We start from the raw sequence: 16,479 nt of genomic DNA, 5'->3' as shown, positions 1-16,479 counted from the left end.
CTTTCGCTTTAAAAAATAATAATAAAACTACTGAAAATGAAGGTGCAGAATATTTACCACTTCACCAAAGCCCAGCCCTGCTGCTCTGTGCATCTGGTGAGTTACGTGCTCCATACCATGGAGCCACTGGACCAGAGGGTACCCCTGGTGTTCCCCAACTCTGCAAACCCCAAAGTTGAAAGCCCAAATACTCTTCCAAGGGCAGGCTGCAATCCTGTCTAGCCACAAACATTCATTCTGCAGTATCATTCCATCTGGATTTGCAGTTTCAGTAGATGAACAATGACAGCTGAACCTATAGAACACTTTTGATTCCTGGACACCAGACATTTGGAAATACCATTGAGAGTGGAAAATATCATTGGTCCCATTTATTAAAAAAAAAAGGCAAACAAAAACACCAAAAAAACACCACAAAAAGAAAAAACCACCACAGATACAAGGAGAAAATTTAACCACAGAGGAGCAAGAGACCAGTAAGAGGAAAGGAGGAGTGAACAGTCCTATCTAAGCTGGCTCCAGGCACAAGCAGTGCAGAAAGTCACTGCAAGAAACACAGAGCAAATTATACCAACTCCAACCAGTTCCCCCTCAAACTAAAGCCCACTCTTCCAGCACCAATTTTGCCATAACCACGTTTTTCTTGTTTGTTTGTGTAGGGGTATCACTTACTTATAAACACATTAGTCACCAAGATCACTCCTTCCTACTCAAAAGGAGTATTAAAAAAGATCCCCTAGCCCAATTCAAAGACACAGAACCACACTCACCACAGCCCAGGCAGAAGAAAGTCAAAGCCTATGGAAAGATGGGCTGGGCAGCCCCTTTTCCACAGCAGCAAACCAGCAGCAGCTGTGCAAGGGTGGGAGCAAGCCCTTCAGCCCAAATCCCAGGGACCTGAGGCACCCACTGCAACACCTGAATGTCACCAAGTGCAAAGCACCACTTGCAAAGCATCACTGTGACCCCCTGTCTGCACCTGGAGAACACAACGGTCCTGTGCAAGCTTTATACCTCACAATAAATACAAAGAAACCACTTGCAAGCCTCCCAGAAGAAAAGGGCAGAGTGAGGAGCTGCCTGGGTTGGGAACAGGGTAGCCCCAGCTCCCACCTGGGCTGGGAGCCAGCCCTACACCCAGCCCTGGGTGGCAAGGACTGTGCTCCCTGCTTCAAGCTGGCACTCAGAGAAGCACAATGGCTCTTTCAGCCACGGGATCTGGCCCTGAAAGGGGCCCAAGGCACCCCAAGGGCATGGCACTGCACAGAAACCCCGAGGCTGAAACAGGAGGAGCAACACAGAAGTGCATCCAAAGGGTTCCCCCTTGGCCGTGCTGGAAACCCAGTGCTGCTGCTACCCAGCAGCCAGGCACTCACACCAGCTGGCCCATTTCTGTAATAGAGTGGTCACTTTTCTGCATGGGACCATTCAAGAACAGGAACAGGTGAGTCCCCCCAGCATTTTCATCACCTGGAGGATTTTTTTTCACCCTCACAACACTCTTCCAGGGTGTTTTATTTATGATTATCATTACCAGGATTCAGATACTAGCTATAGTTATGATTTTTTTTAATATTCATTTTAAATTTCTGTCTCTGATTTAGTCTTCCAGGGATGAAAATTCTGTTTCTGATATCAGATTAACAGAAATATTTATGTCATCAATCATCACTCCATCTTTTTGACTGCCAATACAGGAGAAGCACAGCAACACTGAATTCTGATTTAAGTTCTTCCTTGGCTAAGCGACTTCTTACAGCCTGGGGACAAACCCTCTTTACACCCATCAGAGTATAGGGTTTGACAACCATTCAAATTACATGGTGTCCTTCCAAAAATTTCATTTGTTGTGTCGACTGGGACCAAGGACAGGAATGTTGCATATGGGGACAGAGTGTGCCTCCCCTCCTGATACCCTTCAGCCAGGGAGGAGCCAGAAATTAGAGGGAGCAGCACTGCCTCCCACCCTGCCAGGACTGATGGAGCAGATTGGTTACAGAGCTCCTTACAGCAGAGAGCTGGGGGGGTTGTTTGCCTTTTTTTTTTTTTTTTTTTTTGCTAAATCATATGTTAGAAAAATTAAGTGCCATTCTCTAAAGCAGCTTTTTTTAATTTGCTCTGCTTGCAGCATTTTAACTACGTTTACTGGCTGTGTCAGATCTCTTCTTTACCAGCAAAAATAGATGTTTAGCACTATAAGGTCTTGCTCAGTCTGAGAAAGTGAATATGTTCCCTCAAATTTAGAATGTGATTAAACTTTCATGGAGGGCCAAATTCGATGCTAAGTAACCTGCACAGCCCTGCTGAGAGCACAGGACTGTTCTGATGTAAATGCCAGTACCATTTGGTCTCAAGAAACTTTTAAAGCATAAAGACGGAAATAAAAAAAAACCGAAAAGATTGAAAAATATGTCTGCTGTATGCAGCCATTTTGCATTTTCAGGAGGACATGTGAGCATCCTGAGACCCTGCAATGCCTCTGGGTGTTTCAGCCCTGCCCCAGTGCACACAACATGCAGCTCACGCCAGTCTCAGTGCTGTTCAGAAGAGGTGGACGAGCAGTGAGCTTTAAGGGGTTTTCAAAAGACAACACTGTATTTGTTGGAAAACAAGTTGTGGGTACTAAAGCAACAGGGGTTTGTGTGGTTTTCTATGTAGCTGCCAAACATTTGAGCATTTTTGCTTGAGCCTGTTGATTTAAAAGAGAGCAGGTCAAATCAACTGTGCTAAAGCAGGGATGAACCCACAGGGCTTTTTCCTAACTGTGACATGTATTGTATAATCTTCTAAATAGATTCCTGAATGTTTTCTTCTATTATTTTCCAGTTCCACAGACAAAGAACACAGTGAAGTCATATACCATACAGGGAATAGCCACAACACGCAGCAAGGGAGGTACACACGATGCCTTTCTCTGCACCACATGTGTTAAAATTCTACAGAAAAACTTGTGTAGATCTCCATCTATAAAATCACACCATCAAGATTTGATGACTGCTCACTTAAACCATCACTCCTTAGCTAGAAGTTGTTTGGAAGTAGTATCTCTTCTTCTATGTAAATACTGATAATTTAATTCAGCGTTTACTCACACAACAGCATCAGTTCACCATCTGCAGTGGAGTTATTTGATTTATCCCTTGGTAAATGGAATTCCAGAGAATTTTTTTTTTCAAAATCTGTACTTTTCAGGATTTCATTGGGAAACAGTGTATTTCATTTCCCATTTTCTTTAGTTGAATAATTTCCACTTCCTTTTTTTCTTTAAAACACCTTCCTTCTGAAAAGAACTTATTTTGCTTTTTGAGAAACCAGCCGAATCCTGATTTCCAGCTAGTTCTGTGCAAGACTTTTCTCAGCACCCAGCCTGACAGGAGGGGCTGGGTAGGTGTCAGAGTATTCACTGGGGCACAGATTCCCCCACCTCACGCTCTGACCCCTCAGCACTTCACACCAGATCAAACAGCAGCCCTTAGGTCAAAAAGAAAAGGAAGTCCTGCCGCACCATCTTCAGTAAAAACGGATTTTCTGTGGAAACATTCCTGCTACTCTGCTAGCCTGGATTCTATAAAGCCTGTCCGTGCTCATCTCCATCCTCCCTGGGACAGTTAAAAACACAGATGAAAACCAGTTTTAAGCTCAGTTTGGTTACACTGAGTATGGTCGGTGCTACTGCCTCGCAGGGGGTAGACGGGTTACATTTTTAACAAAGTGCAGAGTAATTTTGCCAAAAGAGCTGTGGTTGCCATTGCTTTTCCAGGCTAGTACGTGGAAGAGATTCTGATTATATTGGCATGAACAGCCCTGCTCATTTAAGTAAGGTGAATAAGATTTGACAGGGGCTGAATAAGCTGTCTGCTTGCAGAATTGTCAGCCACAGACAGTTTATTCCTCATACTATCCAAAGCACAGCCATCTATGTGACAATATATCTGATAAAGAAATTACTGCAGAGTCATTTTTAGATCAGACATCCAACATGAGGCATATCATAAATATAAAAATCCTTAAGACTGGTCCTTATATGGGCTTGTGCATGATATAAACACTGATCATATTTGGCAGAAAGTCTACAACCAGGCAAATATCTGTTTAAAAAAATCAAAAGGTAGCGTGGATATTGCTGTGCTCACCACAGCTCTCTATGGAAACAAAAAAGTTGAGTGCATGGACTTTGAGGAAATTTGTGTCTAAAATGCTTTCAAAGAGTGTTAGCTCTTACTCTGGGACAAAATATCTCCTCAAGTAGCTGAGCACTTACAAAGCATGCACAGACTGATATTTTAATCAGCAGTAACCAGACAGAATGGAAGCAGAGTTTTTAAGAAAGAGAATGAGAAAAAGATGATTAAAAAATTTTGTCTTATCCTTTACTCTGCTGTTTTTCACAAAAGCAGAGTAGACCCACCCACCCACTAAAAATTAATGCAACACAGGAGAGGCTTTCTGGTTTCACAGGCTTCTTACTACTGTTTGTGGAGCTAAATTCAAACTGTGTCTGGTGGATGCAGTGGGACCTGGGTCTAACACTCCCATTCCTCACAATTCGGATGAAAACTCGTGTCATAATAACAAGAAAACACATCCAGATTGCACAGCCTTTTCTGCTGAGGATGTGGTGGGATACATTTTACTGTCTCTGAAATAAATATAGCTTTCTGCCGTGCAACAAAGAACTGATTGTTCTCCAGGGCTCTTGCTTGTTTTTCTGTGCAGCCTCGTCAATCCAACTTCCCTTTTTTTGGGAGAAGGCACAGCACAACTATTCTAGCTGAGGCAAGTAGGGGCCATAAAATCCAAACTGAAGAAAATGACCAAACAAATGTTGCAAGCTTGTTTGTGTCCCCTATATCTGAGAGCCCAGTCTGGCTTCTCAAGCTCCCTTTCTTTTATTGGCAGCCCTGGATATTTATCTCCTGTGTGATTTGGTATACGAAGATAACTTTTTTTTTTTTCCTTTAGGCTACACTCATCAAAAAGATTACATGCAATAAAAATAGTTTTAGTAAAATTCAGTTAAGTACATTGTATTTTACCTGCTACAATAGTAACATTTCAATGCACTGTATACTAAAGTGATGGAAACAAAATCAAATCCAGTAACGCTAAGGAAAAAAACCCACAAAACTGTAAGAGCATACAGTGTATACATTCAACAGACCATGCAAAATAAGGATTCCATTCAAATTTCACATCTCATTAAAGACAATTTGGCCATTAATCCATACGGGTTTAGGAGCAAAGAAGGATTTTCCAAGACAGATAAACTGAAATGATCCTCCTTTGATCTCCGAGGTTAAGAATCAGCAACAATGGAAGATGAACAACAAGGGGCAGAACCACTGGCCTTTTTATGTGCCACAATGGCATCAGCAAACAACTACTTAATCAATATTTGGCCAGGGACACTGAAAACTTTCTTTTCAAATTTTAATTCCTAGTTGTAAAACAACTGTAGGGCAACCAGCAAGATAAGACATTAAACTGACTGCTTAATTGCCTTTTACTGTCTTACTAGTTATATATGCACATTCTTAATAGTTCGTGAATCTTTATTTACTAGGATGAATAAACGACCTGTCAACAATTACATCAAACTCCCTTAACTAAATAATCTCAGCACATGACACACTTTAACTCTAATGTGTCCTCAGTGAGTTTTAATTTCATTAGGCTTCACTTTTTTCTAGGCAGAGTGATTTAAACTGAATTAGTTTAACAGCATGGGGCAGGAGTACTCCAGGGCAAGTAAAGTGAAATGCCACATTCACACTAGGCTAAACAAGGTCTTGTGGTGAATTACATTACTGTACATCATTTTTATTAGCCAAAAAGCTCAGCGTTCAGGGACCACTTGGAAGCATTCTGTATTTTTATTTCTATATTTTGTTCTTTCTCTGGCCACATATATTTGCTACATAGGATTTAAAGTGACATTTACATGCAGAAATTCACATTGACTGGCTTGCTCTGATTTATTGCTTTGTGTTTCACTCAATTTCTTCTTAAATTAACCAGAGAGCACTTTGTAGTTCTGCTTCATTTCCCAATGCAGTTTTATTACACAGCTCTGGGGACTCATGATAATTTATCACTATCAGCTTTATTGGCTTCCCTCTCCTAAACCCTGTTCCAACCCTTATCAATAAGTAAACCCAAACCAAACTAAACGTTCCCCAAATAAGTGTTAGATAAAAGTGTTGTATTTGCATGATATAACAGAGAATCACTATTCAAACTCAGACACGGGAAATTATTTGTTTTAAGGATTTTATCGGCATTGGCTTTTACTTACAGCATTAATTGTTAATTAGCTTTTTATCTAACTAAAATCTCTGCCTGTCTTCTGTTCCACTGCTACCTCTGTGTAAACTGAGACACAAAGATCCTTGCCCTCAGTGAGAGTTTTGCCGGAGTTTCACTCGGGATTAAAGCCACGCTCTTGTGCAGTGGGTACTTTTTACTGACAGAACAGGACAAATTTGGGCCCCACTGCTGCCTGGGCAGCGCTGCACACATCAATGGGCCCTTTGAGAGGGATGCCCGGCCCCGCATCTGCAGCGCTGGGGAGCACCGAGTAAACCCCTCTCAACCCCAAACCCGAGATTTCCCCCAGAGCTGCAGCTCCAGGGCACACTACAGAGCTGGTTCCAAGAAAAGCCTGATGCCTGTTAGGGTAAATTCCCACTGACATCACAGATCCTGCAATCACAGGAGAATCTGGAAAGCCAAATACATAAATCACATTCTCAGAGGAAGTCCGAGCCTACCAAAGTCAACCAACAGCTTCTTGCCTCTGCCTTTCTGGAATGACACCCTTTTAGACTAATAGATGAGGATTTCAAAGCAACCAAATAAGGTGCTAACTTGGGTACAAATTCAAGTTAATCGACTGCTGTGTGTGAAGCAATCCTGACATTTGCTGAAATAACATTCAGCTTTGTTCTAGATATAGGCAATTAGAAAAACTGGAAAGGATGCCCACAGCAATTCTGCTTGAACAGGCGCTGACTCTTGAGTTGAAGAAAGCGTCCCTCAGATGGTAAAACATTCAAAGCCACTAATAAAATCATGATTTCAAGCCAAGGATATGATGTGTACATATATTACTTCAGAGAGTCGCTGCTAGATTAACACCCTTTCTTCCCACAGCTGGAAATATTACTGGTGCTTTTGTCAGACGATTAGCCTGCAGTTAGTCTGACAATTAGCACTCTCCTCGAAATCCTCCACTTCAAGACAGGAGGGAATGGGCTGCCCCCGGCAGCTCTGGAAGAGCAAACTCCGCTTTGAAGTCACCCTAAAGTCAAACATTTAGCACCTTTCTAAAAATGCTCAGCATGCTGGGACATCACACTCTCACTTGATGGTGAGGTCATTATTCACTGCTGAGCTCATCAGTTGCTACTACTATTATTATTATTATTATTATTACTACTACTACTACTACCACTATTTTGGAATAATTATTTGGAAGAAGAAGCCTGGCCCACAGCGATGATGGGTCAGGCAGAAGAAACAAAGTTGTGCTGGCTTTGCATGGAATCACCTGCACCAATTTGCACCTGTGCAATACCTGGCTTTTCTGCCTGGACTCTCACTATTAACATATGAGGAAAGAGAAGGAAAAAAAGACAGAAAATATAGTTGGCACTGTCTCCCTTGAGCCAAATTCTGGACTCACTAGGGAGTTTTTCTTAATTAAGTACTATTTTCTTGTCAGCTCTGAGAGCCTCAGACCCTGTTCAAGTAACATGAGTTGATTTCTCAGACCTGCTAGTGAGCAAATATATTGAGTACTGCATGAAATTTCAGGCTCAAGGAGATAACTGCCTGCAGCCACAGCTATCACATCTCACTCAATAAGTGAATCTTTACCATGAGCACTGAGCAGGGGAACAAACTGTGCTTCTCAGCCCACAACAGCATTTCACACAGCACCTAAGTCCTCCCACCACTGCACCTTGGGACAGGACACCAGAGAAAAACCAAGACAAACCCTGCAACCAAAATCTAGCTCAGCATCTGACTCATCCCATGCTCCAGCCACTAATCCAACAGCCTACTATGTAGAAATGAATGACTCAAACTGATATCTGGTGCCTCCATTTTAATCTTCTCCCTTCATTAAGTGTCTTTATTAGTTTAGCAATCTAAAAATAACTGGCTGCATGATACTGACCAGCCCTAATCAAAACATCTGCCAGCCCATCTAGCTCCAGCTACCCTTTAGATCATGTGCCACCACTTCAAAGCCTCCTGCATCAAGTCAGTAATTGTAACATTGCATCTAAATATTTAAGCTAGGGGCTGGTAGTCGCGTGTCCCATTTACAGTCAGCATCTGTCCTCTAATTCCATTACAGTACAAAGCAAAAATGTTTCCCAAAACTCACAAACAGGAAAAGCATCACACAGCTAGAGAGGCAGCAGCAGCAGCTTGAACTTTTGAGCTGCTGAGCAGGGCTTTTGTGCTAAGGTCCTTTTTTTTCCTACCCCCTCAAACTCCCCACATACACACTCTAAAATAGGGGTGGTGCCGAAATTGTATTAATGTGAGCCTCAGGCACACAGAAAAAAAAGAAAAGAGGAAGGGGAGGGAAAGGGGGAAGGGTTTGGTCCAAGATGAAAGTAAGAAGAAAATAAAGGAGGCAATTTAGTCTGCTGTAGCCTGAATTGCTCTCAGTACAGCCAAGGGTAGAGGCTTGGGATGAGTAGGGCCCTTTTTGGACGGGCGCGCATGACTGGGGGAGGATCCGCGGGACAGGGCCCGGGGGCCAATTCCGCTGGCTGGGAACAGAGGCCCCCTTTGAGGCCGGGAGGGGGGTCCCGGCCCCAGCCCCCTCCCCAGAAGGCCGGGGACCAGCTCTGCCCCATCGTTGCAGTGCTGAAAGCCACTGGTTGCTGCCAGAAAACAACAGCTATTTTATGAAGGGGGGAGTTAGCGGATTAGTCAGCAAACCATGCCGCACATAACCCCCACCGAAGGTACAAGCAAGCACTCTTCTGTAGTGGCTATGCTAAAAATAAGCCCTGATGTGCCACATAAAGGCACAGAACTTTCGGGTGTTCTTTATTTATGGCTTGTGCCTTTAAGAAAAAAATTATTATCACGCGTGCAGAAATACAGATTTGCTGTTACAGAGCTACCAGCCTCCTGATACACACTCTGACAACCAAGTTTTTTTAAGTATATCCCCAGGATCAGCGTTGAGGGTGATGCTGGCAGAAACACTGAAATACAGCACGTACAGGGCTGCACATGTGGCATCTGTAAACAGTGTGAGAATCACGTGTATGTGTCCGAAAAGAGAAGCTGGAACAGAATCACACCAGCCATACAAAAGTTTACCTACACCCATATATGTGGTGGAGAAAGCCCAGTGATAGACAATGATACACATTTTTTAAAAATATCATATTTCCCTTTTCTCTAACCCCACTCTGCTGTAAATACTCCCTAAATCTTGAATTAGCTACCATTAAAGTGACAAATTTTGTCCTTGCTCTTAGAAGAAATGCCACTCCTTGAACCACCCAAAGGCCCATGGTGAGGAGGGGATTTCAGGCAGCGCCAGCAAAAGTCCAGCACTAATGTGTGCTCCCAAGCAGAAAAGCCATCATGAACAGCCTCAGGAGTCACTTTCTGACCTATCCCACAGCCTTCCCTGGCACCCAAGCTCCAGGATACCTCAAGCCCCCAAGAACAGGGCTACAAAAACTCCTCATATTTCTCAAAAGCCCGCACTTTTTTCCCCTCTGTAACGCAGAGCGCTCAGCGCTGAGCTGGCACCGAGGGTTTTGCTGCACAGCACATGGATACCCTTTGGACATTCCACAAGCAACCCAAGTGTCAGAAGGGCATCTGAGATGCACTGCCAGCGGGCACCCTCTGCCACAGCAGGCCCTGTAGCCAAGCTGGTGGGTGCTGGCAAATATGATCCTGTGGCATCAAAATCCTTAGGAGCACTGCCAGTTATTTTAGTAACAGCACAGGATTGTTTTTATAGATGGAGTGAAATCAAAGCTCCTGGCAATGGAGTTGAAGCAGAACTTTTTGTTGTTGGTCAGATACAGAAAGCAGTGGTGGGCTTCTTTTATGGTTATTCTTTTCTTGTAATGGTGCCACTGGTGTGCTGTGGCATTATTATCACACTCCATGCAGGGCACGAGTGCAGCAACAAATGTTTTCTGGAGCAGCAGCGCGCTGTGCTCGCACTGCAGCATCCCAGCCACTCCAGTAATGAGATTAAGCAACAGCTTGCTAGTCAGGGAGGGGGAGCCGGCGTTGCTGTGGGGAAGAGCACACTCTGCCTTGCACTGCCAAGCCTTCCCAGCCACTGTCACAGAACAGATGGGATTACCAAAGCTGCCGTTTCCACCGAACTGTCCGGTCACGTTCACGCAGCAAAAAACCTGCATGCCTAGGGCAGGAGAGGACTGCACTACCCCATGTAATCAAGGGGAAAATTGCTACTGATTGAACTCAAAACAAATAAAGTGAGACATTCACATCCACAGAAAGTGAAAGAGAGGGTACATTGCAGCCTCCTCCTACGACTGTGCTGGGAGGCACGAGCGAGCCACTCTTGCAGCAAGGCATCACCAGCCCCAGTGGCTTTCCTGCAGGAGTTTTGGGGCTCCCCTGGGCTGGTGGAAGGCAGCCATGCACCCAGACACTGATTTATAACAAATCAGGAGCCCCACTTTAAAGGGCAGACAGTCAAAGAACAAGAATGTTTCAAAGACAAACAGAAGGATGGGTTGTATTGATAACAATATTCTTTCTCTTGCTGTCTCTATTAACCACTCTTTGTTCCATAAAGCAGTGATATTATCAAGCCTTACTATCTTCTGTTTCTAATCTCTGTCAAGAAATTGAAGAAGGCAGCAAAGCTTATTTAACAACTAGGGCACTGGATTTAGCTTTTTTTTCCTTTGGTGCACATCCTTCTTGGAAAAATCCTGTGTTGAAGGAGATGCTGGAGGGAACTCTGGACCCATCATATGGGGGCAACTCTACCAGGCAATCAAACTGTGCCTTCTGGCCTTAAAACCTCTAATTTTGTTAGCATCTTCTGCATGTCTGTATTACACACCTCCTTGCAAACACAAACACACATAAGATGAGGCTTCCCTGAAAGTTTTAATATAGTTGAAAACTAAGTTTTAGGAGGGTTTAGGGGTTTGTTATAACGAAACAGGGACATGTCCTCGTGTCAAAGAACAGATTTCTGTTGTCCTTGCACAGCACCGGCAACCCTTGATGCCTAGAAATGCTGTAAACATTTTCTCTCTAAAAACAGCTATTTTTTTCCACGTTTGAGAGTCCATAAAACTGCGTGGAGCATCAGCTATTAGGGGCTCATTGAATAATTCATCCCTCATTGCAAGCCCATAATGTCTTTTCTCAGCCTTTTGTGGGGCTGTTTTCTCTTCTTTTCTCCTTGAATTATAAAAAGGTTGCCTTCTTTTGTTCACATCAAGCTGCTGCTAGCTGAAGCTTTGTCTGTGCAAAGCCAAAGTGTGAGTTTCAATGGACTCCCCCCTCTTTGTTTTCCAAGTTCATCTCCAAGTGTAGATTGTGTATAGAAGGCCTTCTTTGTAAAAGCTGGAAAAGTTGTACAAATGTTTGACCAGCTCATTTGGTACTTTTGTCTCGCCTTCTCCAGTGCCTGTGCCTGTGCTGGGCAGCGACTTCCCTGCACAGGCGGCCGGGCCGGGCCCTCGCCTGCCCCTGCAGCCCGGCCCGGCCGGGAGCCAGGCACGGCTCCGACGGGAGCAGCAGCTGTCCCCCCGCAGCAGCCCTTCACCTCCGCCTTGTTCAGGTTGCAACCTCCTCGCAGTCCCGGGCCAAACACCAACACATGCTCTCCCCAGCAGTTTTTAGAGCAGAAAAAGCAAAACATGTGTCTCCCTGCCCTGTTCAGGCTGCAGAGAATTGAGGCTCCGCAGATTTTGCTACAGCTACCCCTCCTGTGCAGCTGCAGCTTTTGCTTGGCTTGGGAGAGGAGCCCGTGCACGACTGTGGTGAGGGGCTCTGTGGTGGCCCCAACCCTCCCTGCTCCCTGAAAGCCAAACTAGCTCTGCCTCCCATCTTTGTTGCAGCCTCTGCGCCATTCCCGCACGCTGCGGGGTCGCTCCTCTGGGGCAGTGGGATACGATGGGATGTGGCAGCCAGCCTGGCAGGGCTCACTCGCCCTACACTGGGCTGGCTCCAGGACAACCTCTGGGGACTGGGAGCGATAGCCACCAGCACCTGGGACTGGCACTGGCCGTCGCAGGGCTCCACAGAGAGCAGGGCAAGTGAGACTTTACCTCTTTCGCTGAGGATGCCGTCAATGCTGTGCTTGGCCTTCTTGTCGCCTTCCTCCACCTCTTTTCTTTCCAGCTCAGCCTCCTCTTCCTCGCCTTTCCCAAACTTGCTCCGCAGGATGCGGCTGATGGAGCTCACTTCAGGGGGGGAGTGCAGAGCTGTGACTGGCTCGTCCCCAGCAGCCCCCCGCGGCTCTCGGGACAGCCCGGGAGGCCGAGTCCCCCCTCAGTGCCACCAGCCTGTCCCTCGGCCACTGCCAGCCGGGACTTAGGGCAGGCAGCCTGTCACTCCCGTCCCCGCGGGGTTTCACAGGACACCGTCCGCACCGGGCTCCAGCACGGGCACAGCGGCTCCTGAGAATCTTTCTTTCCCCCGAGCCCAATGGCGGGTGATAAAGACCCTCGGACCCCTCACAGACACTGCTCAGCTACATGTGCCCGCCGCCCCATCCCACAAACGCGCCGGCACAGGGACCTGCTCCCCATCTCCTGCTTCCCAGCTCCGCGTCTCCGGCAAGCTCCGAGCCCTCCTGCGGCAGCAGCCCGGAGGGGACGGCGGGGAAGCGTCGGGAGGAGGAGGGGAGGGGGATGCAGTTGCGATTTAATTGAAAACACCCCGCCGAGAGCAGGAATCCTCCCGGGAGGGAGGCACCGCGTGCTAACGCCGGCCGCGCCGCGGGCACCGCTCCGGCCCGGGGCTGCCATCCCGAGGGGACGGAGCTCACCCGGCTACCGCGCTGACCTCCCCGGGCCGCCCCCGAGCCCCCGGGACACCCCGGACCCCCGCTCCGTACCTGACGGCACCGAGTTGCGGTCACACACCCCGTCCTTCAGCAGCTTGTCCCGGATCTCCCAGCTGAACATGCCCGCGTTTTCCCGCTTGTATTCCTCTATTTTCTTCTCAACATCCGGCGTCGTCACCTGCTTCAGTAAAGACAAGCGAGCGGGCACAGTCTGTAGGGCCGGGGGAGCCGGGGCTGCCGCCGCCAGAGCCCCGGGGCGGTCGGAGCCGGCACCGGCCCCGCTTGGAAACGCCGATGTGAAACACCCGAGTGCGGGCAGGGCGAGGAAAGAGGGGACACAGAAGGGAATAACGGGCCGCACGAAACGAACACACTCCGCGTTAAATGAAACGTCCCGGAAAATCCACCGGGGTTACCGGGAAGGTGGGACAGAGCCTTCGGCATGGAAAACCCCGAATTAGGCAGCACCGGCTGCCGCGCGGCCGAGAAAATACCAGGTCGCGACCAGCGGAGGACTCCGGGCAAGGAAGCTCCAGGTCAGTAAAGTTTCGGCTGAACAAAGTTTGCAGCTCCGAACAAAAACCAGCGTAATAAAAACGCGGAGAAGTTCGAGTACCGGCATTTTTCTTCGGTAGCCTCGTGATTTTAAAATAAAATTAAAAACCAAACAAAAAGAACGATCTCCGGGCTAGCAATAGCCTTACGTTTGAGTAGTACGCTTATAGAAAATTACCTCTACTCCTAACACGGAAAGGAAAAGTTCGGGCATCGCTTCGCTACTTTAGAATAACCAAAGAAGGGGCGGGGGTGGGAGAAATCTACCAACAACCTCAAATAAAAACTCAAGCCTTTACTTCGCTTTAGTGGGAAAAGCTAGAGAAAAGAGAAAAGCTAGAGAAGGAGAAGCCTAATCTTGGGGGGAAATTTCGTCTCCGTTATTGTTAGCACAAACTTTTCGGTGGCGTAGCTATAAATACACGCAGCTCTAGAGCAGAGAGAAAAAGTAAACAGAGCAGGAGAAAGAGCAGTAAATAGACCGACAGAAATACAGGTCGTTTTATTGCGCTTTCAACGAAAGCGGGGAGGGCCCGATCCAGCCGGGCTGGGTCGGCTCCACCGCCGGACCGACCGCGTCCCGGTCCGTCCCGCACCCCGAGCCCGCCCGCGCTCCTGCGGGAAAACGAGCGTGGGGCACGCGGGGCTCTGGAAAGCCAAGCGCTCAAAAAAATGCCCTTTTTGCCCTATTTTCGTTTGAGTTGTTTTCTTGGTTTTTGTGTTGGTTTTGGTTTGTTTTTGTTTTGGGTTTTTTTTGTTTTGTTTTTTTTTTTTTTTTTTAATAGCGTTTCCTTAATTAAAAGTATATTATTTCAAATAACTCCAACAATATTTTCTAAAACCTCGGGAAGTTTGAGAGCAACAGGCGGGGACACGGCGGGGGTGCTGCATCCCATGAGTGTCTGCGCCCACCCCCGGCCCCACACGGTCCCCCCGGCCCTCCCGGGGGCCGCCGTCCCGCCCGTAAACCCCGGTGCCGGCCAGCCTGGGCCGTGTCCCGGAGGGAACTCGCTCCCCGCCACCGCCGCCGGGGTTTGCCCGGTTCCGGGCGGGCGGGAGAGGCTCACCTTGGGCTTGCTGCCGCCGATGGCCCCCGGCCGGATGGAGCCCGTCTCCTGGTACCTGCAGAGAATTTTGGAGACGCAGCCGTGGGACACTCGCAGCTGGCGGGAGATGACACAGGGCCTTATGCCATGGTGGGCCATCTCCACTATCTTGTGCCGGATATGGTTGGGTAAAGGCCTGCCATTGATAAACACTCCTCCGAGCTGATTGACTCTGCCCTGGCCTAGAGGGGTAGAGACTAGAAAAGGAGGGAAGGGAGGCAGGGGGGTAAATGGCGTTAACGTCTCCTTCGGATCCTGCTGCGTCTTTTTTTCTTGTTGTTGTTGTTATGTATTTTTGTGGTTGCTTTTCCATAAAGCAGCTCACCCCCCGCCCCACCGCGCGCCCGGGGCCCGCAGCTCCCGGGGAGACGCCGCCGGCCCGGCGGGCAGGGCAGGGAGGCGGCCGGGCTTCACCTGTTGCTCTCGGCCGGAGCCGGCTTTGGGAGCCCGCCTGGCTCCGGCCGAGCACGGGCAAGCGGTGCGGGAAGGCCGCAGTGTGCCCGGCGGAGCGGGGGCCGGCCCGGCTCGGCTCGGCTCGGCCCGGGAGCGGCGGTGGAGCCGCGGCAGCCGCCCGTCCTCGCTCGGGCACGGGCCTGGCAGTCCCCGGCACCGCGGGGCCCTCGCACCGCCGCTGCCTTGGCCAACAGCGGCCACTCGCAGCGGCCCGGTGCCGACCCACGGCTCTGAACTTCCTTTCGATTCGCATTGCTTTTACCCAAATTTAACTTTTCCCCCAACTTTCCCCCCAACTTTGGGCTCCCAAAATCACTCCACTACGAGAAGCGGGGCCGGCTGCGCTGCCGAACATCCCGCTCGGGGGCTGCGAGGCCGGAGCCGTGCCCGTCCTGGGACAAACCCTGCTCTGACAGCCCCGGGGGAAGCCGGGCAGCTGTCCTGGAGGACTCCGCGCACCGGTTCCGGCGGGCCGGGGACCCGCTGTGTTCCGGCGTCCCGGCACAGAATGATTATCCCTCTCCCGACCGGGAGCGGCACAGGCGCGGCCTTACCTTCCAGCGGGAACCCGCTGCGGGGATAGTTCTGCCCGGCCCCGGGGCGCATCATCCTGGGGACAGCTCCGGCCAGAGTTGTCATCGCAGCGGCAGCGGCCGGCAGGGTTATATCCAGGTGAGGGCTGATCTAGGGGAGACCCGCGCTGTCAGCGGGCCCCGCCGAATCAGGAGCGGTCCCGGAGGGGGTGGGGGATGCCGCCGAGGGGCGGGGAGGAGGCAGCTCCGCCGCTGCCCCTTTGTCAGTGACCCGCGCTGCCCCGCACCGGGAGGGCAGGGGCCGGGCCGGAGCCCCGCCGGGCGGCGCGGCTGGGCGCGGGGCGGGCGGGGGGCGGCGGGGAGCGGCGTCCCCGGTGCGGCGGGGAGCGGCGGCCGCGGGGCCCGGAGCATTTATCGGCCCCGTGCCCGGCGCGGCTCGGCGGCGGCGCCGCCGCGATTGGCCACCGCCCGCCGGCCCGGCCGCGCCGCCCCCGCTGATTGGGCGAGCGGGCGGCTCGCGCGCATCGCCCCGGCCGGCGCGGCCGGACCGGCACCGCGCGGCTCGGCCCGGCCCGGCCCGGCCCGGCTCGGCTCGGCTCGGCTCGGCTCGGCTCGGCTCGGCTCGGCTCGGCTCGGCTCGGCTCGGCTCGGCAGGACACGGCACGGCACGGCCCCGCGGGCAGAGCCGCGCTGGACCCTTTCCCCGCAAGCAGAGGGCGGCCGGCGATGGGGATCCACTCGGTACCCCGACGGCCGCCCCAGCCCCGGGAGGGAA

At 49.8% G+C, this 16,479-nt stretch overlaps 1 protein-coding gene across 5 annotated transcripts in view; it reads right to left on the bottom strand.

The window, feature by feature from the left end:
* Positions 1-15,825, bottom strand: part of PAX3 (paired box 3) — a 73,389-nt gene extending 57,564 nt beyond the window's left edge. For 2 of the 5 annotated variants that reach the window (XM_064386009.1, XM_064386023.1), the window contains exon 1: positions 771-921. Coding sequence is in view for 1 of the 5 variants with exons in the window: in XM_064385997.1 (XP_064242067.1) it covers positions 12,318-12,452; positions 13,109-13,238; positions 14,680-14,915; positions 15,726-15,810 (586 nt within the window). In the remaining 4 variants the exon portion in view is untranslated. The other 3 variants (XM_064385997.1, XM_064386011.1, XM_064386012.1) reach the window with 3 other exon arrangements.
* Positions 15,826-16,479: the final 654 nt, after the last annotated feature.

Source organism: Passer domesticus, chromosome 11, assembly GCF_036417665.1.
Source record: "Passer domesticus isolate bPasDom1 chromosome 11, bPasDom1.hap1, whole genome shotgun sequence".
NCBI classification, from domain to species: domain Eukaryota; kingdom Metazoa; phylum Chordata; class Aves; order Passeriformes; family Passeridae; genus Passer; species Passer domesticus.
This window is presented reverse-complemented; position numbering and strand designations above follow the sequence as displayed.